This window comes from Ixodes scapularis, unplaced genomic scaffold (genome assembly GCF_016920785.2).
Source record: "Ixodes scapularis isolate PalLabHiFi unplaced genomic scaffold, ASM1692078v2 PGA_scaffold3__209_contigs__length_174095766, whole genome shotgun sequence".
Lineage (NCBI taxonomy): Eukaryota > Metazoa > Arthropoda > Arachnida > Ixodida > Ixodidae > Ixodes > Ixodes scapularis.
Window position 1 is genome coordinate 39,874,917 of NW_024609868.1, and position 26,687 is coordinate 39,901,603.

Below are 26,687 nucleotides of genomic sequence, written 5' to 3' on the forward strand. Positions count from 1 at the left end.
ATGTGTAAATTTATATTTTATTTATTTTTAGTACTCTTAGTTCAAACAGTAGCTATTAAAAAAAAAAAAAAAAAAAAAAAAAAAAACTGCTCTTTTTCGATCATCGCAGTTGGCTAACCAAGATGGCGACCATTAGTGCTGCTTCGCATGAAAAGGAGAGTTGAGGTTTCTCTACGGGCGCCATTATACGTAACCCCGTGACTTCCTCCGGCCAATAACAACTGAGCAACACCTTTTCTGGGCTCAAAGAAACGATACGTATGAAGAAACAGGTTTGGGGTCGTCACTGGTATCTGCATCACATCGTAATTACGTTTACAATCCTTGGTGTCAACAATCCGGGGCAAAAAAAACGTGGGCAAGTGTCTTGACCGCAAGGAAACCGATGGACGGTCGGAAGTTGATCGTGAGTTTCCACCACATCTGCACGAATGCGCTTCTTTTCGTGCTCACTTTCCGCCGAAGGCTTAGCGATTTAGCGTTGCTTCAGTTGCCTCGAAGACGTGTGAATTCCGAAATTGAACCAAAGCGGCATTCCTGACACCTCGACGTTGTTGACCGGTAAACGTTTGACAAGCGCTCTAAAGATTTTGGCGGTTTCGACAGGCTTTTATATGCAACGGTCTTGCAGAAAGGTCGGGCAATGATCACAAGAAAAGAAAAAAAAAGAAGGGATGCAAACGTTTCTTTGTCCGATCCGAATAGTTGCCGCACAAAAGTTGTTTGAATGCTGCGTCCTCATTCCACGTTCGCTCTTTACAGGCCCACCCCAGCGTCCGAGTCAGGGGCTCCGAAAACAACTTCGAGCCCACTTTGTGCCCCGGTGCAAGATGCCCCCCAGAGAAAGGGCCCCATTTCCACTGCCCGTTCTGCAGCAAGGGCGTCGTCTATAAGGATTCTCGGATCGTGAAGGCGCACTACAGGGTCAAGCATGTTGACAAGGGCCTCTGCTTCGCTGGTACGACAGTGGCTCACACTAATTCTTTTTTTCTTTTTTTTAACTGTTTGCGACACTTTTTGTTGTCTGTGCAACGAAAGAAAATGTGCCAGATGCTGACACAGGAATAAGCAGCCATGTAGAAGTTTGCCTACTTTGCTGAATTTTATGTCCTTTGCTTGTGCAGTCTTGGATGCATGCCAGCAGGCGTCTGCAGGTGTGAGCCTAATTCACGCATGCAAGGCCTTTGCAATCCCAGCCAATAGCCGGTATTTTGATGGTGCTCCTATGAGGTTCTTTATTGACTGGTGTCTGTAACTGACCTGTACCACCACAACTGGTGTGTAAGTGCCGCAAATCGGAACTCACTTTGATTCAAGTTTCTTTGGTGATCACTTTCAGGGGAGTGAGCAACGACCCTTGCGGAGTGATTAGCTCTTTTTGAGGATTATTTGGCGATAATGCAAGGGTGAAAGCATGTTCTTTCTGGGACTTCACACTGATTATTGCCAATTGCTGTGTTTAATATATGTGACCTAAGTACATGACATTAAATTTTGAGCTGTGCTGTATTAAGGAGAAAGAAAAGGAATTTGCATTTTGAGTTGTGCTTAATTAAGGAGAAAGAAGGGATTTGGCACATAAGAAAGAATGAACAGATCACTCTGCAACGCTAGGGCACACTAGAGCCACTCAAGAGCAATGCTCAAAGCCTGTACTTTGTTTCCTTTATTGTCCAATTCTGCAATGACAATCATCTACCTGTTTTCTTCAAACTATATTTTTTGGCATACCAGCTTCTGGACGTTTGACCACCCTTTAAAAAAGGGCATATAAATGTTGCAAATAATTCCTCAAGCTTTTGCAGATTTCTACAGAAAAATGTCTGTTCCATCATCACATGCTGTGCCACTTTTTGTTTGAGATCATAAAGTAAAAAAAATCTCCAACTGGAAATTTTGTTGTCTATAAAAGCTCTGCTTTAATGCCTGTTGGCTGCAGTCAAGCATACATTTTTGTTGTGTATCTGTCAGTGTTGGGAAGCACTTCAAATACATTGTACTTAAAGTACTACTTGAAGTAAGTTGAAAAATTTATAATTCACTTGAAATACATCTTCAGAGTATTTACTTGTACTGTACTTAAAGATTTTTTTTTTTTTTTCTGGTATTTCTGAGGAAAGTACAACTCCAGACTTCAGAGTATATACCCCAAATTTGGTCTTGCTAGATTTGTATCACAAAATGATGCTTTGTCAGCTTTAAAGAAATACTGGGAGAGATACTCTACTCAACCAGAAATGTGAGCAGGCAGCGCATCACTTGGCTTGTACTGGGAACAGCTTTCCCGCTGAATTTCAAACTCTCGCTACTTTTTCCTTGGTCCGTGCGAGCGAGGAGGTTAAAAATATTTGCAGAGCACACTCCTCCACGAGAGGATTGCTTGCTGAAGCTACAGGGCTGACGTCATGCTCTCTTCTGGTAAGTTTAACACCCTTGGGTGCAAGCCATGCAAGCGGCATCAAATTCATAAGTTGGAGGGCCACTTGATTTTATCCAATATTCGCCACCATTTGATGCACCCCCGATTATCCTTAAAACAATGCATACCAGTAAAAAAAAGGAAAAGAAAGAAAAAAAAAAGATTTATTGTAAAGGTAAAGAAAGGTACTTGTACTTTACTTTGAAAGTACATTGTATTTATACTACTTTATTTTAAGTACAGTATGCCCAGTGTACTTACTACTTTACTTGAAGTACATAACTTCTAATTTACTTCGTGCTTGAACTACTTTTGAGATATACGCAACACTGGTTCTGTGCTCCGTTTTACCTTATGATGGACTGCAGCAGACCGTATGAGCCATCCCAGCCAATCTAGCACTGTGAATGTAACATGTGACTATGTACCTTGCATGCCGCTGCACCCCTCCTGAAGGTCATGTGACAATCTCACGGCGTAGGATTGGCTCTAATAGTTCACAGTGTGTGCTGCAGCCCATCAGAAGATGAAACGAAGTATAGTTTCCTTTTAAATTCTTTTATTTCTAATGTTGCCTGCATTAACTTTTGTTTTAGGTCTCAAAATGCTGCGGTGTGCTGCTACTTGCAAAATGTGGGGGGCCATCAAGGGCGAAAAAAAGTTCAGAGGCCCCCACTGGCACTGCTACAAGTGCAGAAACGGGTTCTGCCGACGTGATGAAGCAATGAAGCACTATGAGACCCATTTCAAGCTCCCACAGACGACATTTCAGATCAACATAGTGCAGGTAAGAAACAAGGAATTTGTGCAGTATGTTACAGCAAGACAGTAATGTATAGCATCTTTCTGCTCCAGATTAAAGGGGCGATGCAACAATTTTTGTACTTTGCGCAAATACCGCTTAAAACGGATCCCTGACGTCAATGACCTATGAAACACGCGTTCGGTTTTAACCCCACGCAATAGGAGTTCCAGAAAAAAATTAAAGAAAAACGAGCGCCGTTCACCCCCTCAACTCGCAGCCAGAACAAGCGGCCACGTGATCTGGAGCCGATTATATGCCGCCCATGTTGATCATAGCCACGTGCTGGGGTTGGCAAAGCACAGGACACGCGCTGAGTTCCAGACATTGTTATGGCTCGGCTATTGTCGTCGTTGCAGCGATTGGACACGGGCCAGTACCCGAATGCATGTCGAAGCATCGATTGTCACGAGCCCAGATCGAATGCGTACGCAGTTTCACGTCCACTGTGCGAGCAGCATTTGAATATCGTTACAGCTGGGATCGCAAAGCTCGATGACGCATTCCCGGGTATCGTACTGTTGCCATTGTCCGCACAGCTCCATCATCAAATTTCGCGAAGGAGAGACTGAAAGAAAAGCTCCGCTTTCATCCTTTGAATTCTGCAGCGACGAAGACGCTTGTTGGTCAGTGGTGTTGCGTTCGAGTATTCTTGGGTCCCACTAGTGCCAGGAAGCTGGTGTAAAGTAAGAAATATTCCTACCCAATGTCGTTGCACAGCCCCTTTAAAGGTCGGCACACACTCCCTATCTTAGGCACGGCAGAATAATTTAGTTTCCTTTTTTGCAAAAGTGCAAGGGTAGTGAAAGAGGTAAAGTGGGACAAGGAGAGGAGGGTATGGCTCTCTGTGTTCTCTGCTTGAAAGGGCAAAGATGAAACTCTTTACGATCAAAATTCCTGTTGGTTAATTTTGACTTTGACCCCAATTACTTGTGAACCCCGACGTGAACTTAAGGGCAATGAAAAAATTTTGGGCTGGGATAAATGAATTTAGAGGGATTTTACTAATAACATTGTTTAGTAGGTCAAAAGAAAAAAGGTTGGAAGTCAAAAGCCTGATTTTCGGTACGAAAATTTGAAAACAGAGCGGACTATTTCGTACCTCCTTCCCTTCGCAAGCTCTCTGCCTTTTCACTGTAATACATCAGCAGTTTCCAAAAATCACATCACCCAGCCCGAACGCACGTCACACGACAGCGGACCTAACTTATTCCCTTCACCCCTAAGCTGACAGTGCGGTGAAAGCTATGCGCTCGCCAGACCAATCAGCCGCCTCCCTTTCATCACCTGATCTCATTCTCTGCACATGGGTATGCGCGAGGGAGTGTGATCTCGTGGCAAAAGTGTGGATGGCCCAACGAGCATGCAGCTTCCACAGCACTGTCAGCTTAGGGGTGAACGAGGTGAGGAAACCAAGTTTTGTCCAGTTTTGAGTGATGGGCTAATCTTCTAAGGGGAGAATGGCGGTGTCCGGGTACACAAACGAGGGTCTGGACAACAGAGGAGTCCCTCCTTTCCGTCTTCTTGAGCTATTTGGTACAATGCACGATTTGTGAGTTAAGGAGGAAAGCTAAGAAAGAAAGTTGAAAAATCATTTCATGACCCCTTTAAAGGGCAACTCCACTCAATTCTGAAAAATTTAGTCTTGCGTGTGATTCCATTTCACAAAGCACTACTATAATAATAGGTTTTTTTTTTATTTCCAACAAGAAAGGTACAGTGTTGGTGGGGGCTTTGGAAAAAAGCTGTGTGTACAGCTTGACTAGTCCTAAGCCCCCCTAAAGCAGCAGCTACAAGCAGCGTGGACGGAAAAAAAAGAAATACACTGAGAACGCTAAACAAAAAAGAGATTGAACAGTTGGCAATGAGATATATGAAACTAAAGAAAATAAGCAGGCACTATAGAATAACGTCACTTGCTCATCGTTCAAGGCACTATAACAAAAAATACAATATTTAAGAGTAGACAAAAAATAGCACTGCCCCACATCGTTCAAGGAAAAACCAGAAAAATAGTCTACGTTAATTAATTGTACAATACACAAAACACAAGCACATTCCCCTTTACAAAAAAAAATAAAAATACTCAGAAAATACACACAAAGGCACCGTTCAATCATGGCCGATTTGCCCAGAGAGTATCATGTCCCGCACGGTACCCACCGATAACGTGTCAAGTTCTATGTTGTGCATATGAAGGTGGTTAAGGATGGTCGGTAGTGTGTATGCTATAGTATGATGGCCATAATTTGTTCTAAAAAGAGGCACTTGCCAGGGCTGCAGAATGCGCGTTTGGTACGAGTGTACTTTTTGTGCTAGATTCGCTAAATATTCAAGATGATGTACATGCATGTTTTTTTTCAATCATATATTTTGCGCAAAGGCGATATCTATACAAATCAAAAATTTTAATTACACCCAGTTGAGTAAAAAGTGAATCCATTGGACATTCGAGTGGGACTTTGCAAATACTTCTTAAAATCTTTTTTTGCAAAATGAATATTTTTTTACAGTTAGTAAAAGTAGTTGTGCCCCATACTAGATGACCATAGTTTATATGGGAATAAAATAATGAATTATATATTAACAACTTTACCTTAAGGGGAAATATGTGTTTATTACGATATATCAAGCCAACATTGCTGGACAATTTGGATATAATGTAGTTAGCGTGATCATCCCATGACATTGTCTCTGAGAAAAAAATACCCAATGTTTTAAAAGAAGAGACTAAACTTCTCTACGTCTTCGGATTCGCGAAATGTGGAATATTATTTGTGTAATCCTAATTTAAACATCAGCTGATACCGAAACCGAAACTTCGGTTGCGTCAGGCAATATTGGTCCCATGTAGTCAGAGTCATGGCCACGTCACGTCGAACCACGTGGTCTTGTGACGCTCAGGGGGGGGCCAGGAACAGAACACGCGACGTGGGCAGGTCACTTCGCATGGCGTGGACGGTGATGACCAGGGGGAAGAGGAGAAGACGAAAGAGGAGAAGGGGAGCAGAGAAACAGATCGATAAGCGCGCAGAACAGCGCAAACTAGCGCATCCGCGTTACGGTGATCACGTGGACGCCGTTCAGCCAACACCGGAAGGAGAAACTCATGACGTCATCGTTCAATTTCGCTCTGAGAAGTAAAAACAAACAAAACGTGAGAATGGCGTAGTCATGCCTCTGACGTAGTGGTTCAACGTTGGCCGCTCCAACTCCGTCGCATTGACTGCGCTGACGATTGCGCCTCACGTCGCGCGCTACAGTTGGCAGATTTCGGCAACTTGGCTCTCTTGAAGGTTTCCTGGCCAGTTTATTAAATATAAAGACGGAATTAGATCGTAATATTTGACATGGGGTCTTCCTATATGACACTGAAGAGGGCTACATAGTTTTCTAAATATTGAAAATGAAGCAGAGTTGCCCTTTAAGCTACCACAAGCACAAACAATGCTTATATATTATGCAGGTGTTAGGGCTAGAAAGGTCTAAGCCATGTTGGTATTTTGTTGGTTCTTTTAATTTCTCACCCCTGCACTTTTTTCCAGGATGTCAATGAGGGAATGGGACTTCATAATCAGTCGGACAAAGACAGCCCCATGGAACTTTCAGACGGCTTGATATCATCGTCTTCGGGACTTGAACCTGAGGCTGACTGCACAGAAGCTGTCTGTAGGTAGCTGTTTGCCTAGCCACATCACAGGTTTACTTACCATTTCTCCCAAAAATCTCTACGGGCCATTCACGATAAACAAATGTACCGGGTCAGGTCGAGAAAATGTGCTGGAGTTTTTTCACAGCATGTCAGTGAACAATGCTTTTCATAACACTGAAACCTCACCAGAAATTAGCTCCAGCAATGAAGGCGAGTTGCCAGACCTTCAACCCAAGTCCTTACCTAAATCAATAGCTATAAAAGGAAAAATTTTGAAAACTTTCGCTAGTTGCCATCCTAGACTGGTTATAGATGTTGCTAGTGGTCGATTTCTGGCAGTGGAGGAGGAAGAAGAGTACCTTCATGAACACTAAAAGGTCCCAAGTTCAGAATCAGAATAAAAGAATAAAAAAAAAAACAAAAAAACTTTCTGGCAGTGGCGACTCCATGTAAAATTGACAGCCCGCAAGTGACAACTAGCCGGCTATCAGATAGCTGCTTACATTTACTACCAATAGGCAATATTGTGCTTTTATCCAATTCTTAAGGAAATTGCTTTTAACTTGTGATTCAAGTGAAGTATTGCACTAGAGCTTTCTCATCCTGGCTTCCCCATTGGGGCTACCTTCTGGTGATGTAGCCTGAGATGCATAGTGCATTTATGCTCTATGCATCTCAGGTGAATCTAATCCTAGTTGTTTAATAAATGCACATTGATACAGTAGTGTTTTCTTTTTTTTTTATGCTGTACTTATTTGCTTAGTTTATTACATGACAAATGGAGCACAATCACTGCTATCTTCAGAAGGAACCCAGCAAGGCATGATTTCTAGTTCAACTTTCTGGCAAAGTAATGTTATCTGCACTGGCACACTTACCCTCTTTTCTTTTGTACTTGGTGTTCCAATGCAGGCCTCACCTTCTAACAGAACTTGTCTGTGTTTTGTCATTTGGTACACTCTGTCCAGAAATGGCACTTTATTGTACACATTCTTTTTCACTTAACGATGGGTGCCTTCCTAAAAATGATTGTGATAGCTACCATAAGAGTCTGCTGCTTCCATGGTTTCTTGCATCGCATGAAGCCCAGACATTGCACCAAGTTTAAATTTCTATTCACTCCTCAGTCTTGGTATGTGACTGGGCAGTCATATGACACTGTAACAGTCTTCTGAAGGACAGCTTTCATAAAATGAATAGGCAGCATATGTTTCTTTTCATTTACAATTTTCCAAGCTGATGAAGGCATGTTTCCAAAAGGATTTGTTAAATGAGTACACTTGGAAAAGAGTTTAAAGGGTCTTATGCTCTTATGCATTTCTTGCATAATATGTCTTTGTTTTTTCATTGTATGCCAGCTTGTCGTGGTCTTCATATGTTGGTGCGTTGAACTAGGCTAGATTGCTGCATATTAGAGTTTTAATCTCAATGTTGGAAAGCTAGAAACCAATTTGTTTGGTGTGACCAATTTGTGAAGAAACTTATATTCAACAGATGCTCTAGAATGTGTCTCTTTTAGGTTAAACTCGGCACTCTACATAGAACACTAAAAACAAGCTGTGAAGTAGGTGACATGAAACGGGCCTTAAAAAACACTTTCGCAAATTTGGATATTTTTGCAGCTGTGACTGTCGATATGACGGAAGACACCTCCTCTGAGCTCTCGCCGGGTCTCTCGGCAGCGCCGACTGCGTTCATGGTTGTTCAAGACGACGACGCCAAGTCACTCTCTTCTGATCCGGGTTCTCTGGTAAAGGATAGGGAGGTAACGAAGATAATCAAGTAACGAAGGAAGCTTCCTCGTTACTTTATTATCTTGTTTTTATCTTGCCTCGCTCCGATTGTAGCCATGCTGTTTCAGGAAGACCTTACTGTGAGGAACACCTTTTTGGAAAAGCTGGTGACAGAGTTCAGACATCAGCTTGACAACTTGAAGATGAAGCGAGCAGAGACGGAGGACGTTCTTCGCTCCGAGATTTACAGGCTCCAACGTCAGGTAACTCGCTTTTCTTTGGCATTGTCGATGCAGTTGAGGGGCTGTGGGCAAATTTTTGTTTTGCTACGTGCGAGACCTTAAAGGGACACTCAGGTGCTTTTTGATGCCATATTGTTTGTTAGGCTGTAGTCAATAAAAATGACCAGTTCTGGAGGGCAGGACGTCTTAGTAAACTCACAGCGATAGAAATACACGAGCGTTATTTTCTTTTGGGGAGGGTCATAAAATTTGACCAATGGAAATAGTGAATTGCGTGGAGATTTTGAATGTTGCTATTATTGCTCTTTTTAGGCCGTTCTGCATTATATTTTGACAGAAACATGAAATCTTTGGGTGTAGGGGACGTAATGCAGCAATTATTGTTTGAAAACGCCGTCTGACGGCACCCCCTGGTGTCTGCTCCAAGATGCAGAAAGAGGGGCGTGTCACAATCTTTGATTAGGTTTTTAATAGGGAAATCGGCCACCCACGAGTGTAACTTTAGGCTTTTGACGATGCTTAGTGCCCCGAAATTGAGCTATCACCATAAGTAAACAATTTCAAAATCCACTTGAGTGCCCCTTTAACTTTTCCATAAGAATTCGCCAAAGATAGTGGCTGAATTTACTTCGAGGTTTGATAAGGTTTAGTTGATTGGGAACATGCCCGTTGGGACTTGTACAGCGTTGGTTTGTCAAAGCTACAAGTTGCAAAATGATAGGAAACACTGGGAATGAGTGTTACTTCATGCTCTTTCAAATGCTTAATACATGACTACTGCATGTCCCACTTGTGTTCCCAGCAGTTTCACAATGCTCTGTGCTGCTTTCAATGGGTTATTCAAAGACAGCAGTCTTCAGCTCAGTTCGTGCAGCAATAATATCACATTTCAAACCATCAAATAGACTGACATATTTATTAGCTCTGCACTGTTAGTTTTTTATGGCCCTAATTTATGAATACTTGAACAGTAGGACTTCGTTAACCCATTCGCTATTGCACGCGTCCCGCGCTGCCGGGCCGTCGATACTGCATGTTTTTCCCCTAAAACGGCCACACTAGGCGTGACTGTTTTGCTTGTATAATGAGCTTTCATAGTAAAGCTCAGTGCAGAAAACAAGAAAACATGTTTATTTGCATGCTTAAGTAGTTTGTTCAAGTCTATAAATCAATCGGCCCTCGCAGATTCTTCCTCGTATAAAAGAGCTCGAAGCTCTTCATCCTCGGTCGCTTGGGCGTCGCATAACCAGTGCGCTCTTGTCGTGATTTGGATTCACAACTGCTGTCAGAATCGCTCCCGTCATCGACAGAGGGCTTCGAAAACTCGCTATCCTCTCCAGACGTCCCGTCATCATCGCTGTCATAAAAGATATCTATAATTTTATCGTCAGAAAGGCCACTTCGTACACTGGACGCTGCCATCTTCTCCAAGCGGGCATCGATCGAGCGGGAAAGACGACACGCAAAAGAACAAGCTCAAACAAACACAGCTAACAGAACGACCCTCGCCATCTGTTGGCAACGTATCTAACTACATTACCCCAAGCCTACATAGTGCACCATCTATGAATGGCTCTTTAAGACATAAATTCATGCAAACCGGTGAATTGCCAGCTTTGGCAATATGGCCCCTGACGGCACGCCCGGCGATTCGCCGGCTTTGGTAGCGAATGGGTTAAAGGGGCACTGACACCCCGAAATTCGTTTTTTTTTTATTGTCTAAAACGATGCAAGTTGCAGTCATAGACACGCAAAAAAAAACGCATCGCAAAAAAAATTTTCTTGTGCGCGGAAAACAGGCGACACCACTCAAAACCGGTCCGCCGCAACGCCGGCGCTCGCTCCTTTCCTCCTCGCTTTGGGTCGCCATGGCAACAGCAGGGAGTCGTGAAAGAAAGTGGACTCTCAGGACTCCGCAATATTTGACGTCAACGCACCGGCGCGGATCGCGCGGGAACTTCGAAATCGGCATTTGAAAATAGTTTTTTTACTTCACAAATACTGAATTCCCAAATTTCAAATTTTGAGGGTAATGTCCCGGCATCGTTTTCAATCGTTTCGGATAATAAAAAAAAAAAGATTTTGATGTCTCAGTGCCCCTTTAAAGGGGTACTCCGGCGATATTTTGAGCTACCTCAACTAACTATATATTCTGACTCCCCGGCCTTTACCCTTTCCGGTATGCTATTTAGTATCGCGAAATTCATAATAGTTATTGTGAAATCGGCAAATGAAAATGATGCAAAAACCAACATTCAAATATTCCCGCACTTTTCAGTGCCGTGACGTCAGTGGTGGGCAGCCTTGCCAGTCGAGCAAGCAGTCTAAAAAATAGAATATGCCAATCATTAGTTCCGTGGTGGAGCGCGGGGACTGGAGCGAGCTTCCAAAGCATTCATTTGACACCATGAAACTGCTTCGAATCAGTTGGGAACAAATTCTACAGTCCAAAAAGTGAACCCCTGCCTTCCACTGACGTCACTTTTTCATTGTTGCCAGTAGAGACTTTCAGTTTGAAAAGCACGGTGAGAACCAAAACTGTAAATTCAATAACTTCGTGAAAAAAAATTATTTTGACCTAATATTTGGGATACTATTTTAGCGATGTTGTTTGGTGAGTTCAGCAAAATTTCAAGCAAATCGGGGACCATGAAGAAATCGCCGGAGTACCCCTTTAAGGGTGGACACTACCTTAAAATTGCAATTTTTTTAGCAAAGAAGTTATTTTTCTAATATTCATGTATCAATATCCACAACTAATAGTGCACACTCCTGAAAATTTTTATTGTAATGTCTGATATATTTACGAAGAAATAAAACATTTTCGGTGTGCCGACGACGCAAAATTATATGTTTTGCAGGTATTTTCTAATTGCTGTAGCTCCGCACCAATACGGCCTAGGGTGATGATCATACTCTCGTTGGAAAAAGCATTTATGCACAGTTTCAGTACATTAAACATGTTTGTTCAAGAGTAAACACTATCTGGGCAAAAACACCATGGAAGTCCAGCTTCCACAGGGGGAAGAGGCTATGGGCATTGACAAGAACTGGAAAGCCCGTCCTGGTTTGACAGAAAACAGACTAAAACCAACATTTGTTTATAGAAAGTCACGTGGGTTTGTCTACTTTGCATCTCGGTGATGCTTGCCCTGCCCACAATTGCTGATGCTGGTCTGTGTATTGCAAGCATATCCAATTCCTTGCTTGTTTCACAATTAATGTCCACATGCCGACAACAAAATGACACTCGAAGAAAGCGTTTGAAGCTCGAACTTTCTCAGCAGAGCCATGCAGGAGATCGGGTGTAAGCGGAAAGCACCACCTTTGCTCTTGGTGCCTTTTAGTTTCTAGCACCACCAGTAAAATCAGATGTGGTGCTGTGGAAACTTCAAATGGTTTATCTGTTTCACTTTTTTTTTTAGCAACTTTTGTCTCAGAAAATTTTTAATTTTTATGATTTTTCTAATTTATTCTTCACTGTAGATGCCTTGGAACTAAAATTTAATGAGGAATGCGGCTAGATATCAATTTTGTTTTTCTTTTTAATTAAGTTCTCATTGCCAATAAGTAGGTTTTTGATGAGAAGATGCCCCATAATGTGGAACGTATTTCAAATTGATATTTTGCATGGATAAAGCACAGATTTAGGATAAAAGGTAGATACATAGCCACTCTTCTTATCTGTTCTAGTTGAGTTTGAAGCTTAGGAATGCTCTGTGGTTTGCAGCATCTTTATATGATAGATTTTCTTGCCAAGTGAGGCAACTTGCATCAATAGCTGTATACCTCCCTCTTTAGCTTCTCTGAAAATTGTCCTACAGATATAAAACTCCTTACAGTGCATTTATACAAGGAGATGAATAGACCCTTCAAATATCATCAATATTGAGCTTCTGGTTTAAAAGGTTGACACTTGAAGGTGCTTTCACCTTTTAAGGACACTGCAGAACTATGGTATTATGGAAGCTTGACGTTTGGCAATGCATGGCTCACCTATAATTGGTCAGTCGCAGAAATTTTAATTTGCGAAGTGCCTGATTAAAACTTGACAAAGAAAATAAACTACTGTAAAATCCCTTAGGGGCGCCCTCCCCTGAGAGATTGCACATCCCGTGTTTCTAGCTAAATATCCGTAAACATATGCCTACTCCCTCGGTTCCCGCCGGACGTCACGCGATGTCCGAAGGAAATTACAACAACTACGCGATCTGCGGCACCGGTACGTGTGACAGGCGGGTTTCCGCGTTTTCGTTTGCGATCTGTGCACAATATTGTTTCCCATGACATGCAAGTTCGTAGCAAGCTCCCGAGTTTTTTGTCCGCGATCTGCGTGCGCGATATCGGTTTTTGTGGCACGCAAGTTTAGCCGGTATGTTGCAGGTGTCCCTTGTGTTTATGATTATTTTTTTGTTAAGTTTTGCTGTCTGATTTTCAAAAATAGCCCACCTCGTGTTTTTCATTATTTATCTCTTCATTTTGGGTGGCCACCTTTACAAGATTTCACAGTAAAGCCATGTCTCTTCAATGTGGACCCCGTTAAGGTGGGCACCCCGGTATTATAGACAAAATGTGTAGGGGTGGAGTGGGTGAATACATGCATTTTTGTCCCATTATTATGGGCTACTCGGATTATTGACTATTTTTTGGGGAGAACATGACATAACTGTATACTTCCCGCTTGTGAGTTTGCTGTTAACCTTCTTGAAAGGAAAATAGCTACTGTATGGTTTGTAAATTGAGCTGCAGTACTTATTTTCAGTTGGAAGCAAAGAATGTTGAGATCGACCAACTTCGAAAACGGGAGAGGGAGCTGATCTCCCAGAAACCACAGTTCAATGGCACACTTGACAAGCTGTTGAAGACCTTGCAAAGCCAGCACACTGAACTGCTGCACCAGCACATTGCTCAAGCACGAAATGAAGCACTTCAGTCTACCCTCAAGGAGCTTCAGGTAGACATTTACTGGAGGATAATAGCAAATGAATCTAGTACCTACTTGAGAGGAACCTACTGGTGTATTGATGGAAACTTGCATTTTTCTAAGGTTGCATAGAATTATAAGGCAGATCATAGCCTTGGCGTAAAGTTGACAACTTTCAGATATCTGGCTAGAGGCAGGGTAAAAGCTGTAGAATATTTATTGGAGTTCAGAGACACAAGTAGATCTAGCCAGCCATCTGTTAGCAGGTGGCAGTTGTGGCACGATGTGGATTGTTGCTTACATAGAGTTGTTATGGAGGCAGCAGTAGTATTGAAATGCGGCACTTAACAAATGGAGGAAGCTGCATAGTGTGATAGTCCGTACCCAGCACATTCTTCAGGGAATGGCCAGGGTGGGCAGGAAAAACATCATGAGTCGGGGAGTGTCACGCACTGTCTGGTCGAGGTAGTGTGCACCTTTTATTACCTCTGGCAGTGGCACACTCACGTGTCCAGTTCATACCGTCACACTCCTCCCACCCCTAAGAAATGTATGTTAGTAACAATTCCAAACCTATGAAAAAGACTTTAACAAAACGAGCAGTAGCGCTTGGTGGTTGAGGGGAATGTTCGACACATCAGGAACAGGGCTTGGAATGTGAAGGTTCAAGTCTGCTGCTGGGCCGGATGATTGGTTTTGCTCGATGTGTGGCAGTAGTTTAGCCGGCTGGAGATGATCATGGTGGCGCATCCAGCGTCGTCCGTCAGCCAGTGGGAGGTCTGATGAAAATGTGCACCGCGCTGTGACCACAGCCAGCATCCAAGCAGGGCCTGAACGAAAGATTCTTACGAACACTTGGTCCCCAGGGTGTTTTTGAATCTGAGGTTTTGTTCCTTGGTCACATCTGATCCGCTTGAGCTGCTTCTGTTGCACAGTGGTCCTTAGGTCAGGTCGAAACATGTCTATTGCAGTCTTCATTTTCCTTCTGAGCACTCGCTCGGAGGGGCTGCACCCCGTGACTTCATGAGGTGTTGATCTGTATGTGAGCAACAAGCGTGCAAGTTGTGCACGTGTGTCCCCTGGACCAGCCTTCTCTAATTTCCTCTTTACTGTTTGAACAGCTTGCTCTACAGCGCCATTGGACGCTAGGTGGTACGGTGGTACCAGCATTCATCTCACTCCATTCTTCTTCAAATTATTGCGTATGTGTCGCTTACGAATGCTGGCCCATTGCCAGGCAGCACAATCTCTGGCAGGCCCTGGCACACAAACATGACTTGCAGGCACGCGATAATGCTCTCTGCTGGTGTCGTTGACACAGGGGACACCTCAATCCACTTGGAGAATGTATCCACTGCAATAAAAAAATTAGTGCTCCTGTATGGCCCAGCATAATCCACATGGAGCTTCAACCAGGGCCTGCCCGGGAATGGCCATGGCATGATCAGTACCGGCCGCAACGCCCTCTGTTGCTCCTGGCTGATGGGCATCCCTGAACTGCAGCCTCAATGTCATCGTCCATCGTAGGCCACCGAACATGGCTCCGCGCCACGGCCTTCATCTTCGACACTCCTGGATGGCTCTCATGAAGAAGCCTCAAGATGTCATCTTGGAGTGATGCAGGAACTAACACACGGTTGCCCCAAAGCACACAGTTCCCTTGGACACTCATCTCAGTGAAGCGAGCTTCACAAGGCTTCCCCTGAGGTCCCAAGTCCAGTCGGTCGCCGGTCCACATAGCTTCCCTCACTTGTGCAATCATCGCGTCCCTGGCAGTGGCCTCTGCAATGGCAGTCAATGACAGCACTTAGGGGTATACTCTCGTCACCATGAAGACATCGGCAGGGCAGTCCACAGAAAAGTTGGTAGTGGGCAGTGGTAGGCGACTCAGTCGGTCTGTATGAGCGATATGACTGCCAGGTCGGTACTTCAGCGTGTACCGGCACCCAGTCAACAGCACGGTCCATCGCACCACTCTTGGAGAACCAGACTCGGAGATAGGCTTACCTGCTGCGAGCTACCCCAGTAGCAGTTTGTGGTCTGCGATGACCTTGAAAGGTCGGCCCTTCTGGTATTGCTTAACTTTGTGACTCCGAACACGAGGCCCTACGCTTCCTTGTCCAGCTGGCTGTAGTTTGCTTCTGCAGCTGCCAGACTCCGAGAGCGAACAGAATTGGATGCTTCTCCCCCGATACTTGTTGTGCCAACACTGTTCCAAGCCCATACAGGGAGACATCAGTGACTAACACAGTCAGCCTTGCAGGATCAAAGTGTGCTAAAACTTTAGCGGAGGCCAGCAACCCCTTGCTTTTCTGAAATGCGTGCTCTTCCTCAGATGTCCAGCACCAACAGGCCCCTGCCATGAGCAAGCGGTGAAGGGGGTGCAATAGATTGGAAGGGTTTGACATGAACCTTTTATAAAAGTTGATCAAGCCCAAATAGCTCTGCAGTTCCTTCACGTCCCGGGGAGGGGGTGTTGCTAACACGACTTCCGTCTTGGTTGGACTTGGTTTAAGACCAGCCCAACTGATGACATGCCCCAGAAGGGTACCAGGAACTCGCATTTTGAAAGCTTTAGCTGCAATCCCGCTTTTTCCAGTTGCCCCAGGACTTCACACACATTTTTCCAATGGTCGCTGTCATCGGTGCCGGTCACCAGTATATCGTCAAAGTATACCGTGACATGGTCGAGTTCGTGTAGCAGGTTCTCCATCTTCCGTTGAAATAATGCTAAAGCTGACGACGCCCCAAACAGAAATCTGGTAGACTGGTACAGGCCTTTCGGGGTGTTTACGGTCACATACTTCTGTGACTCTTCCTGCAGCTTCACCTGCTGGTGCGCATCTTTCAAGTCGAGATTTGTAAACTTGACTGCCCTCGTTAGCCTTTCAAACAACTCCTCGATGCTAGGAATCGGATACGACTCTTATCACTGTCACAGGATTGACCGTTATCTTGAAATTGCCACACAGGCAAGCACGGCCATCCTGCTTCAGTATGGGAAGAATTGCTGCTGCCCATTCAGATGTCTTCATGGGTCGGATAACGCACTCACGCTCCATCCTATGCGATTCCTCAATAACTTCTTCTCGGAGCACGAATGGAATACCCATGGCTTAAAAAATCTAGGCTTGGCACCTTGCGTGATCATCGGGGCAACCACGCCGTCAAAAGTTCCCAGCCTTTCTGAAAACACTTCCTGAAATTGGCTCACCGCTTCTTCCGCAGACGCCACAGTGTTGATGACTTCTGCTGGTGTCACAATTCCTTGCTTGAATTCCTTCATCCAGCTTCTCCCAAACAGTGTAGGACACTGGCCCTTCATGACAAACGGGGGCAGCACGGAGGCATGTTTTCGGCACCGATTTGAAGTCCAGGGGGCGTGGCCAGTGGCGTCACGGACGTCCAAATTCTGATGTTCTTCGATGTAAAGACGTTTTATTTTGGATACCGCCGACTGCATTTTGAAACGTTGGTCGGTCAACGAGTGTGTGCGCGTGGTCGGGTGTTCGGCGTCTCGGCGGTGTACTCGCTGGTGTGTGTCGACGTGCCGCCTGCGCTCATCGCGTATCCAGAAAGAGCTTTTTCCGATTTCGTTCGCCCGGTGCCGTCGGTCACTCTTGTTGCAAAAGAAGATTCGTATTGACTACTGTACCGTTCAACAGCACTTTTGCAGAGCGTTGAAGTGCCGTCCGACGGTACTCCATTGACGATACTCCGCCCGTCCAAAAGTCTTGTATAAAACAAATTGTCAAATTGTGATTTCGGAAGTTGTAGCGTGGCTTAGCGATTAAGATGTCTGCCTCATACGCTAGCAGTCGTGGGTTCGATCCGCAGTGGAGGCATACTTTTTTTTATTTTTTTCAACATTTTGTTTTGTTGGGGCGTTTGGCGATATTTGCGACGTTTCTTTTTTATAATTGACACCGAAAAAAAGAATGCTGTCGACGACAGTGCTAAAAGCGCGAGTTAGTTGCTTTGGATCGCGCGGCACGAGCGCTCCTGCAGCGGGTGCGGTCATGCCAGTCAAGGCTACTCGCTACCCGCTTGCACGGCCTTCGCAGCTATTCTATGCAAGGGTGATAATCCGTCGTATTACACACAAGTACAGCTCCAGAAAAATGTGTACAAAATTACTGCCGCTGGGCTTTGTCGCCTCCGGTACGCGTAATCTTCATTTGCAACAGGAGTGACGGACGGCACCGGGCAAAGTTTGAAAATGGAGAACACTTATTGATGTTCCTGAGAACGTGACGAGTACAGGCGGCAACGTCGACAACACGCGCCAGCACGGACATCGCCGAGCACCCGGCCAAACACACGCTGAGCGACCGACATTCCAAAATGCAGCGAGCAGCATCCAAGAAAACGTGTTGTTAACGTCAAAGTAACTAAGACGTCAAAATAAAAGCTGTTATTTTGACGTTCGTGACGACATTGGCCACGCCCCCTGGATATCAAATCGGTACCGAAAATACGCAGCTGGACAGCACGCTCTCGTCCTTGCTGAGCTTCACGGTTGCCTCAAGCTTGCCCATCACCGGCTTCATTTCACCAAAAAAACTTTTGAGCTGAACGTGTCTCCAGCATCGCCGAGGGAAAAAGCTGAGTAAACTTGCTCTCACTGATCGTTGATACACTGGTGCCAGTATCCAACTCCATGTCTAAGGTCACTCTGTTGACAGCAACTTTAACACGCATTGGCTGCGGTCCGGCCGCTTGAAGTGTCTATAGGTCGTATGCTGCTTCTTGCGCTCTTGGCCTGTCATCCGGTGCTGCCATCTCGTCGTCCAGGTTGTGAACGAGTTGTGGTTCGTTCCGGGGGCTTGTTTTTTTCTATTTGAGACATACTTGATTTGCAGACCCTTGCCAGATACCCTCTCCGCTCGTACTTGTAGTAGACGCTTCTCACATGCCAGCATCGAGGTGCCAGGTGATTTCCTCCACAGCAGTAACAGCATCCACTTACCTGCTGCTTAATCTTCACGACATTCGCAGATTCCGCGTTCTGCCCAGACCTCGCTTGAGCTCGTTGGGCACGTAATGCACGGGATTCCCTTTGAGCAGCCTCCACGGCGATAAAGGTGTTTCTCGAAGTCTTAAAATCCAGCTCGGCTGTTTCCAATAATCTAGCCTGCATTATGACGTCATTGATGCCACTCACGAGTTTATCCCGTAGTATCAGCTCCCGAAACATTGCAAACTTGCAGTCATTGGCTAGCTTCTTTAGCGATGCGATGACATCGCTGACAGGCTGTCCTTCTCTCCGATGCCGAGAAAAAAAGATCTGAAGCTGGCTATCACCTCCAAACACTGTCGGTGAGTAATGCTTGTTGAAGGTGTGGAAATTTTAGCCAAGGTGGTATCGGGAGACTTCGTAGAGGTGAGCAAGCTCAGCAGCAGCGAGTATCTCTCTGATCTGCAGCACATCAGGGACACAACGGTCTTCTTTTTCTCGGCAATGCTGTTCGCCGCAAAGTGCAATTCGACGCGTTTGCGGTATTCGGTTCAATCCGATGTAACCACGTCGAATGGTTCTACCTTTCCGATGGCCGGCATGGTTGCTGTCACGAACTTGAAGCAAACATTGTTTATCGCTCATTGCCAGTTGTGATGATCTGTACCCAGCTCATTCCTTGGGGAACGACCAGGGCGGGCAGGAAATACATCACGAGTTGGGGCGTGTCACACACTGGTCGAGGCAGTGTGCACCTTTTATTATCTCTGGCAGTGGTGCCCTCATGGGTCCAGTTCAAACTATTGCACACTGCTCGGCAAAGAGTGAACATGATGTTGGCAGTTGTTTGCGTTTTACTTGGGCAGTGTACAGGGTGAATACTAACGTTTTCTACTTAGGTTGGTGCCCCCCAAAAAGCACCTTTCAACATTGGTAGTTTCGTTAACATCCTTTTAATTCTCTGAGAAAAAAGAGAAAAAACACCAATCGCTTGGACATGCTAGCAGTGGCATCATCGGGGTCAGCGGCACCCGGGGCGGTAGCCCAGTGCGGTAACCTGGTGCGACACCCCCCTGTTCTTGTGGCTCGCTGCGACAACCGCCTGAGTGCTGCACCCAGGGCCAGTCCTGTCTGCACCCCCCCCCCCCCCCCCCCCCCCCTTGTGACTCCACTGCGTGCTGTCTTGCTTTTTGTACATGAGGGGGCAAAAGAGAGAACGCTTGTGTGATTTTCTTTTCATTACTCCTGTGCATTATTACTCTGGCATAAATTATAGGTGTGGTGCAGCTGTCTTGTTGCCAGATGTAGCTATTTGTAGGGTGTACATTGAGTGCCTACTTACCTGGGGTCTACATCTCATTAAATGTGGATCTCACAATGGCACCATTAAAAAACTGGTTTGTCCATTTCAGCCAAACAGTTCAAAAGCGACTTGTCCTGTATATTAATTTTGCATTTTACGGACTTGCTTTTTGTGTATACATCTGTGTTTTGCAGAATGGCACCACAATCCTCACAACAGTAGACAGCAGTGCACCAACAATGGTACAGCAGGACAACAGTTCCCTGGTTGCAATGGTTTTAGATAACTCTGGGAATTTAATTCCAATGTCCCTGGCCACAACTACAGGATCTTCAGTCGTGTGCTGTTCTCCAGCAAAGAGTGTGCTTCAGAAACAAAGGACCCCTCTGGTTCTTTCAAATACTCAAGCATTTGTGCCACAACCTAGGACGATTCAGCAGTCTGCTGGCAACCAGCACCTGGTGCTAACTCTTGCAGACATTAGTGACTTACCTCAAGATCTGGTGCCGTCTACATCACGTGGAAATACCATGGTCACATGTACTGACTTACAATACCAAATAGCCACAGTGACCGGTGATGGAAAGGATGAACAGGAAGTTGCAGAAGAATGCCTCACCTGAGAAAGAAAACCTTAGTGCATTTGTCATCATGAGTTTGGATGTGTCAATCCTGCTAATGGGGAAAGATTCTCACTCTGAATAATCACTATTAACATCATTTCTGAGCCAGTAAATGTACAAGTACACTGATCTTGTGGGATAAATGACATTTATTCTTCATGGAGGCACCAAGTTGTGCTTGGCTTCAGAAATCATTGTTGTAGTCCATCTTGCGCCTTTTACCAGAGCTTCCAACGCTGATTTCCGAGGTAGTTGGAGACGGCATTCTGGTTTCTTCCTCTTGAACGAGGAAGTAGTGATCCATATGTGGCTTCACGGTGTCCCAGATCCGAGATTGTTTGAGCAAGTCTGTCGCTGCATCGATGTCAGGTGCCATGACACGGTCCTTGTCCCAGCATCTTGTAATTGCATAATGTGTTCATCAGTGGGTACTGTCACTGAATGGCTACAACTTGCATGGAAGCTTGTGTGAGTGTTTTAGCCAGCAGAAGACAGTACTTAGTGCACCAGTGTTTGGTTGACAACTCTGGCTATATTCTAGGGCGTGATATTGGGAAACAACAGCTCTAAGAAATAGTATTTGTCACCCTGTTACACTTCCACTTTTTGTATCTTTTTTTCTTTTTGGCCCTAGCTTTTGAGATTATTATTATGCCTATATACCAGCAGAACTTCTGGGGATGATATGCTGTACCAGGAAGATATGGCTGACAGGGACCCATTCCAAAGTTTAAGGCTAAAAATGGAGAGTACTGTCTTTAATACGAAGGTGAATACGTAAGCTGGCTGCGGCCAATCGCTACTGCCAACGCCCTGGTGCGGCGTTTTCGCAAACGAAGATGGGAGATAAACCCTGGCTTTTTGAATTTTCAGTACATTTCTTCTTCCTGTGCGTATGTTGTTTACTGTTTATTGGCGAGGCACAATTTTGAGCTGCTGGCAATGCCGATCAGTGGCCACTTGCATGTTTATGCTCATATTGAACATGACTGTATCTCTTTGCTTTAAAAAAAGAACACTGGGCCCGTTCACCCACCAGATTAGCATTGAGTTCCCTACGATTCAGTTTCATTCAAATTATTGTTTCTGGTATCCGCTTTTGTGAACATTCTTCACTAGCACGGTTCTGTGTCAGTTGGAAGGATTGTTTTTGGTGTCCACTCTGTGAACACCTTTTTGTCAAAACCTGTTTCACCTTACCGTGGACCACCGTGGACGCTACAAGCCATCCCGGCCAATCCAGAGCTGTGAATGCATCACGTGACTATGTGCCCCGCGCATCGCTGTGCCCATCCCGGAGGTCGCATGACACCCACATGGCATGGATTAGCCGGCGTGGCTCGTAGAATCTGCTGTGGTCCATCAAAGCGGTGAAACGGAGTATAGCATGCATTTTCAGTCAGAAGGATTCCTGGTATCTGCTCTGCAATCATCCTTGACTAACATGGTTCTGTTTCAGTCGGAAGGATTGTTGCTGGTATCTGCTCTTTCAACATCCTTGGCGAACATGGTTCTACAGCCTAAGCTCGTTATAACAGACCTTGATTTTGACCAAGATTTCGGTCTGTTGTAAAAGGAGTACGTTGTATGCAGATATGAAGTAGTTGAGTCAATGGTATCTAGAGGAAAACCAACCGAACTTCACAAATCGGTATGTTATATCCAAGCGTCTGTTATAATGTTATAACCAGGTCTGTTGCAATTAACTTAGACTGTATTATCTTGGAGGATTGTTTCTGGTATCTGCTTCATGAACTCACTTGACGAACATCCGGACTAGCTTGTAGACGGCTTCTAGAGGCGCTGTCGTCTTGAGAGGCCTCAGGAACTCGATGGCCTGGCAGGCACAGAGCAGCTCGATGGCGATGACCCGTTCTACGTTCTGGACCACGCTGAGGGCCTTTCGGGCCGCAAATCCGCCCATAGATACGTGGTCCTCCGTGCCGGCGCTTGTTGGCACAGAGTCCACGGAGGCCGGGTGGCACAGCACCTTGTTCTCGGAGACTGTAACCGTAAGATTAAGTGTTTATACTGTGGGCCGCTTTTAACGAGTAGCTGCTACCGACACGCAGAATCGTGGTTGGGAGGAAGAATGGGAACAGAGCATCTTCTAGCTCATCCTGGTGCTATGCCGCCAAGTTCTTCCTCAAACCTGTACTGTCACGCCAGTCGGGGCCGAGAAGGTTGTCGCTGTTCGAGAAAAGCAGAGTGCGTCTATCAGCTGTGTAATACGGGAAAACCTTCATACGAGTTATGCATCAGGGACATCGCCGAATGCTGCCCAAAGTTGGCACCGATTTACGTTCTTCATTAATAATTTGATGTGATGTTCGGTTTGACCTCAAGGGACACTGATTCATGCTCGCGTTTTTATTTGTACATGACATATGGGAGCCCAACTACCCGCAACACAATTTGCGGCTCGAAATTCGTTTTCTTTCCGCCGCCGGTTTGAGTCGCGCTCACTCTCTTAACCGTGGTCATGTGCCGTTTTCTATGTTTTAGACACAACCATCAAAGATAATTAAAGTTGTGGGTCATCGAAGGCACACAGCCAATACTAAAAATAGGCAGAAAATATGATACCCAGTTTTTGTGGCTTCTAAAAAGCTGCAAATACGTTAACTAAAAAAAAAAAAAATTGCACAGCCACGTTTTTTTTTGTTTTTTTTTTATGTTTCTTTCAGTTTCGAACAGTTGCGTTTTTTTTTTTTTTTACTTCATTAAAAATATACGTGACGCTGTAGCAAGATATTGATTGGGTAGTCTTTTACGGCCACAATAACTCGCATGTAATAAAAAAAATTACAACAAAACGAGTGGTATGACCGCCCCTATTTTTGGCAATTTATATTTGAAAAATGGACAGTTTATGCAAACTAACTGACCTTTCATTTTGATCTGCAGTGGAATAAGTAGTTACTGGGGCAGCTAACTGAACAGACATTGTACTTAGCTTTCCTTCTTGCGAACTCCCTCATCCTCAAATATGTGTCTCTCCCCTCCCGGCAGACATTTCTTAGCCTCCCGGGAAGGAAAAGAGACGAGTGCTGCTTCAGCACTCGGCTGAGACTTGTGTCGTCACTGATTAAAGACTAGTCCGCTGAACGCTGACTCCGGCGCAAACCTGGTATTTTACGTCAGATCTAATGCACCCGACGTCCTAGCTCGCGTCATATCACGCACCGAGTGCTGCGGCCGTGCAGTGGGCGAGCATGAAGCCCGAGTTGAGGCCGCCGTCCTGGACCAAGAAGGCCGGCAGCTCGCTGTACGCCGGATTGATGAGCCGCTCCGTGCGCCGCTCGCTCATGCTGCCCAGCTCGTGCACCGCGATGGCCAAATAGTCGAGCGCCTGCAAAGGGAGTTACACGGCCTGACGACGCACTCGTGCAGTCATCCACCTCGAGCGGCCTGCCGCCGGAAACGGGCTGCATGCATGGGTGGCCTGTCAGAAAGCTACTTGCACCAGTAACTTGTGTTTCACCTTGAGACCGAACGCAGCCTACGCTACGAGCTGATGGGACCAGTTAAATGACGTCGTACGTGTTCTATCACCGCTGGACCAATCATGTGCATGGAAGGCCCAATGAACTGCGTATTGGGCTCTTTCATTAGTCCCGTCAGACTGCCTCAAAAGTGAATCTCACCTAGCTTTTACGCTTATTGTAACACACGTAAGTGCTTACGTGCTCTAGCTTGACCAGAGCGGCGGGGAACTCACCTTGGCCGGGTACTCTCCGTGGAAGTTTCCGCCTGAAATTATCTCTCCTCTTTCGCAGAACACGAGCTGGTGCTCAGAATATAAGGTGAAAACGTCGAACTTTTTTCTTTTGCTGTAAACATTTACTATGCATGTCACTCCGACACCTCAAAAATGCCTCAAATGTGTCACAGTGATAATCCGTTGCCGGGCTGCCGGCAACGAAACCAGTAAAAACGCTATTCGAGATAGGCTGACTCACGCGTTGACGAACCTAGCATGCTGGCAAGTACCCTGCCAATTATTTAGTTGAAGCTGCTTATAATGAGAATTTAGAATCCTTGATCATTTTGTTTCGAGACCTTATCCTGGTGTCCATTCCCTCCCTAAACAATGGCCTCGCAGTTGTTACATCGATATCTAAAATGTACCACAAATGCGCTCATAGCCAACGAGACGTCTGAAACATCGGCGTCTATTACTTGGCCTGCCATCCGTTACGAAATCACTCAGCCCTCGTAATCCAAAATTAAATGCCCCCCCCCCCCCCAAAAAAAAAAAAAAGGGATAATTAGGGATACGGAATCTGCTCTAATCTGTCCACGACTTTGGCTGCGTTGAGTTCAGAGAAAACATAGTGAACAGACGGACGTAAAATAATCGGCAGATTCCAACAGCGATTCACACTCGGCAAGGATACGGGATTGTCGGTGGCGCTGTTCATTTCAGTCGTGATGATTCCCCGCACGAAGTCGATGGTGTCGTGCACGATGCCGTGCACCTGGGGACAGCAGCGCAGGGTGTAGGCGTCCTGGACACGGTTGCAGAACCTGTGGCTCTCTGGAATACAAAACGAGCAAAAATATATTACTCTCTGGATACTCGCACTCAGAACCAATATCATTCTGTTAGACTATATTCTGTTCCACACAAACTCCGAGCGCAGCTGATGCTACGATCCGACGCTGCCAATCAAGCAGCCCCTGTCACGTGAACGAGTTAGTATTTTTTTCTGTTTTTTTAATCAAATGTCATTTTAGCGATTGGCCAAACCTGGCGCACCGCGTTTCGAGCACGACGCTGGTAGTCGGGCTCGCGAGCGGATTCTCCGATTACACGAATGTCATTTGATAAGAACGACATTAACTTTCCCGTAATACATGCTCGCGCGCCAGAGATCGACTGCGGATCTGTTTCACTCAAACTATGCGGGAATTTCGCTGCATACAGCAGTTTCAGCGGTATTTAGCACAAACGCCCACACGGATGACCTGGCGACGTGACACATTACCGATTGGTGTCTTCGTTGTTTTCGTAAGGGGTGGTACCAATCGTGCGTCTGAAGTGCGCAGCACGTTTCTTCGGCTGTCGGTCTGGCCGAGGAGGCACACCCACAAATGGTTCAGCACGCGCTTTTCACTGAACCTTACGATAGAGTGAAACAGCATACAATCACGGTTATACTCGTAGTCTTACAACTCAAGAAGGTAGGACGAGGGACAGGAAGATGGGGGGGGGGGGGGGGGGGGGGGGGGAGTAGATAAAACGCTAAAGAGAGGAGGTTCCCCCTCTCTTCTTTAGCACTCTGTCTGGTTCCTCCTGCCCGGCCTTCCTTTCTCTCGCCCTACCTTCTTGAGCTGCAGTTGCTTTTCCAGGAAGGAAAGGGAAGGGGTTGAGGGGGGGGGGGGGGGGGGCACTTTTATGGAGCCCATTCCTCCAACCGGGAGATTTCGTGGTGAATGACGTTCTTCAAAACCTCCAGGAAGTGAGGCTTTGAAAAAGCCTTCCTTCCTGGAAGAAGGGAGGCTTTTTGTTGGTGCCCTGTTCGTGTTCCAGCGTCGACCTCGAGATGTCTCACATCAGTAGCTACGGACTGCTTTCGCGGCACGAAGCCTTCCAATGCGCGTCGAGCTCAACCCCCGGGGTTCTTGCTCACGCATAACTGAGTGGAATTAAATGTCAGGGTCGAAGCAGAAGCTGCAAGCACTGAAAAATAGGTGCGTTGTTTATACTCCGTGGGAGACTACGGCCGCTCATGGGCTCCTCTATACTTCCTTTTGCCTCAAGATGTACTGTAGAAGGCAGAGCTCATAGTTCTGCTGCGCGAAAGTTTGGGCAGCCGAGAGGCGTTCTTGCGCAAGGAACCCGTAATCGTATACGTCGCTGCAGTGCATCCGGGGTCCGGCAGTTCCTCCAGGAATTAAAATGGGGAAAGGGGGGGGGGGGGGGGGGGGGGCAGGCGCAATGAGGCGATTTTTTTTGCATTTACTTTATTTTTTTGCTTATTATTTTCTACAAAAAAGGGGAGGGGGCGGAGATGCATGTGTGGAGC

The 26,687-nt window shown here is 45.8% G+C and overlaps 2 protein-coding genes across 5 annotated transcripts in view; one reads left to right on the forward strand and one right to left on the reverse strand.

The window, feature by feature from the left end:
- The first annotated feature begins 225 nt into the window (after positions 1–225).
- LOC115328432 lies at positions 226–21,701 on the forward strand. 3 transcript variants are annotated; one of them, XM_029989645.3, is made up of 8 exons: positions 226–406; positions 763–958; positions 3,016–3,206; positions 6,767–6,890; positions 8,496–8,638; positions 8,735–8,869; positions 13,611–13,802; positions 20,227–21,701. In XM_029989645.3, exons 1-8 carry the CDS (start codon positions 386–388, stop codon positions 20,653–20,655), a joined length of 1,431 nt encoding a protein of 476 aa, XP_029845505.2. In that variant the 5' UTR covers positions 226–385; the 3' UTR covers positions 20,656–21,701. The 3 variants fall into 3 exon arrangements, with proteins under 3 accessions (XP_029845505.2, XP_042148332.1, XP_040355681.1); XM_042292398.1 differs by having other exon boundaries at positions 250–406; positions 8,496–8,623; XM_040499747.2 differs by lacking the exon at positions 226–406 and adding an exon at positions 421–561.
- Positions 20,787–26,687, reverse strand: part of LOC8038799 (histidine ammonia-lyase) — a 41,259-nt gene continuing 35,358 nt past the window's right edge. For both annotated transcript variants that reach the window (XM_040207165.3, XM_040207166.2), the window contains exons 15-19: positions 25,056–25,195; positions 24,377–24,442; positions 23,842–24,007; positions 22,416–22,659; positions 20,787–21,053 (exon numbers count right to left, since the gene is read on the reverse strand). In XM_040207165.3, the coding sequence (XP_040063099.1) occupies positions 20,840–21,053; positions 22,416–22,659; positions 23,842–24,007; positions 24,377–24,442; positions 25,056–25,195 (830 nt within the window). In that variant the 3' untranslated portion in view covers positions 20,787–20,839. The remainder of the gene's footprint in view (positions 21,054–22,415; positions 22,660–23,841; positions 24,008–24,376; positions 24,443–25,055; positions 25,196–26,687) is intronic.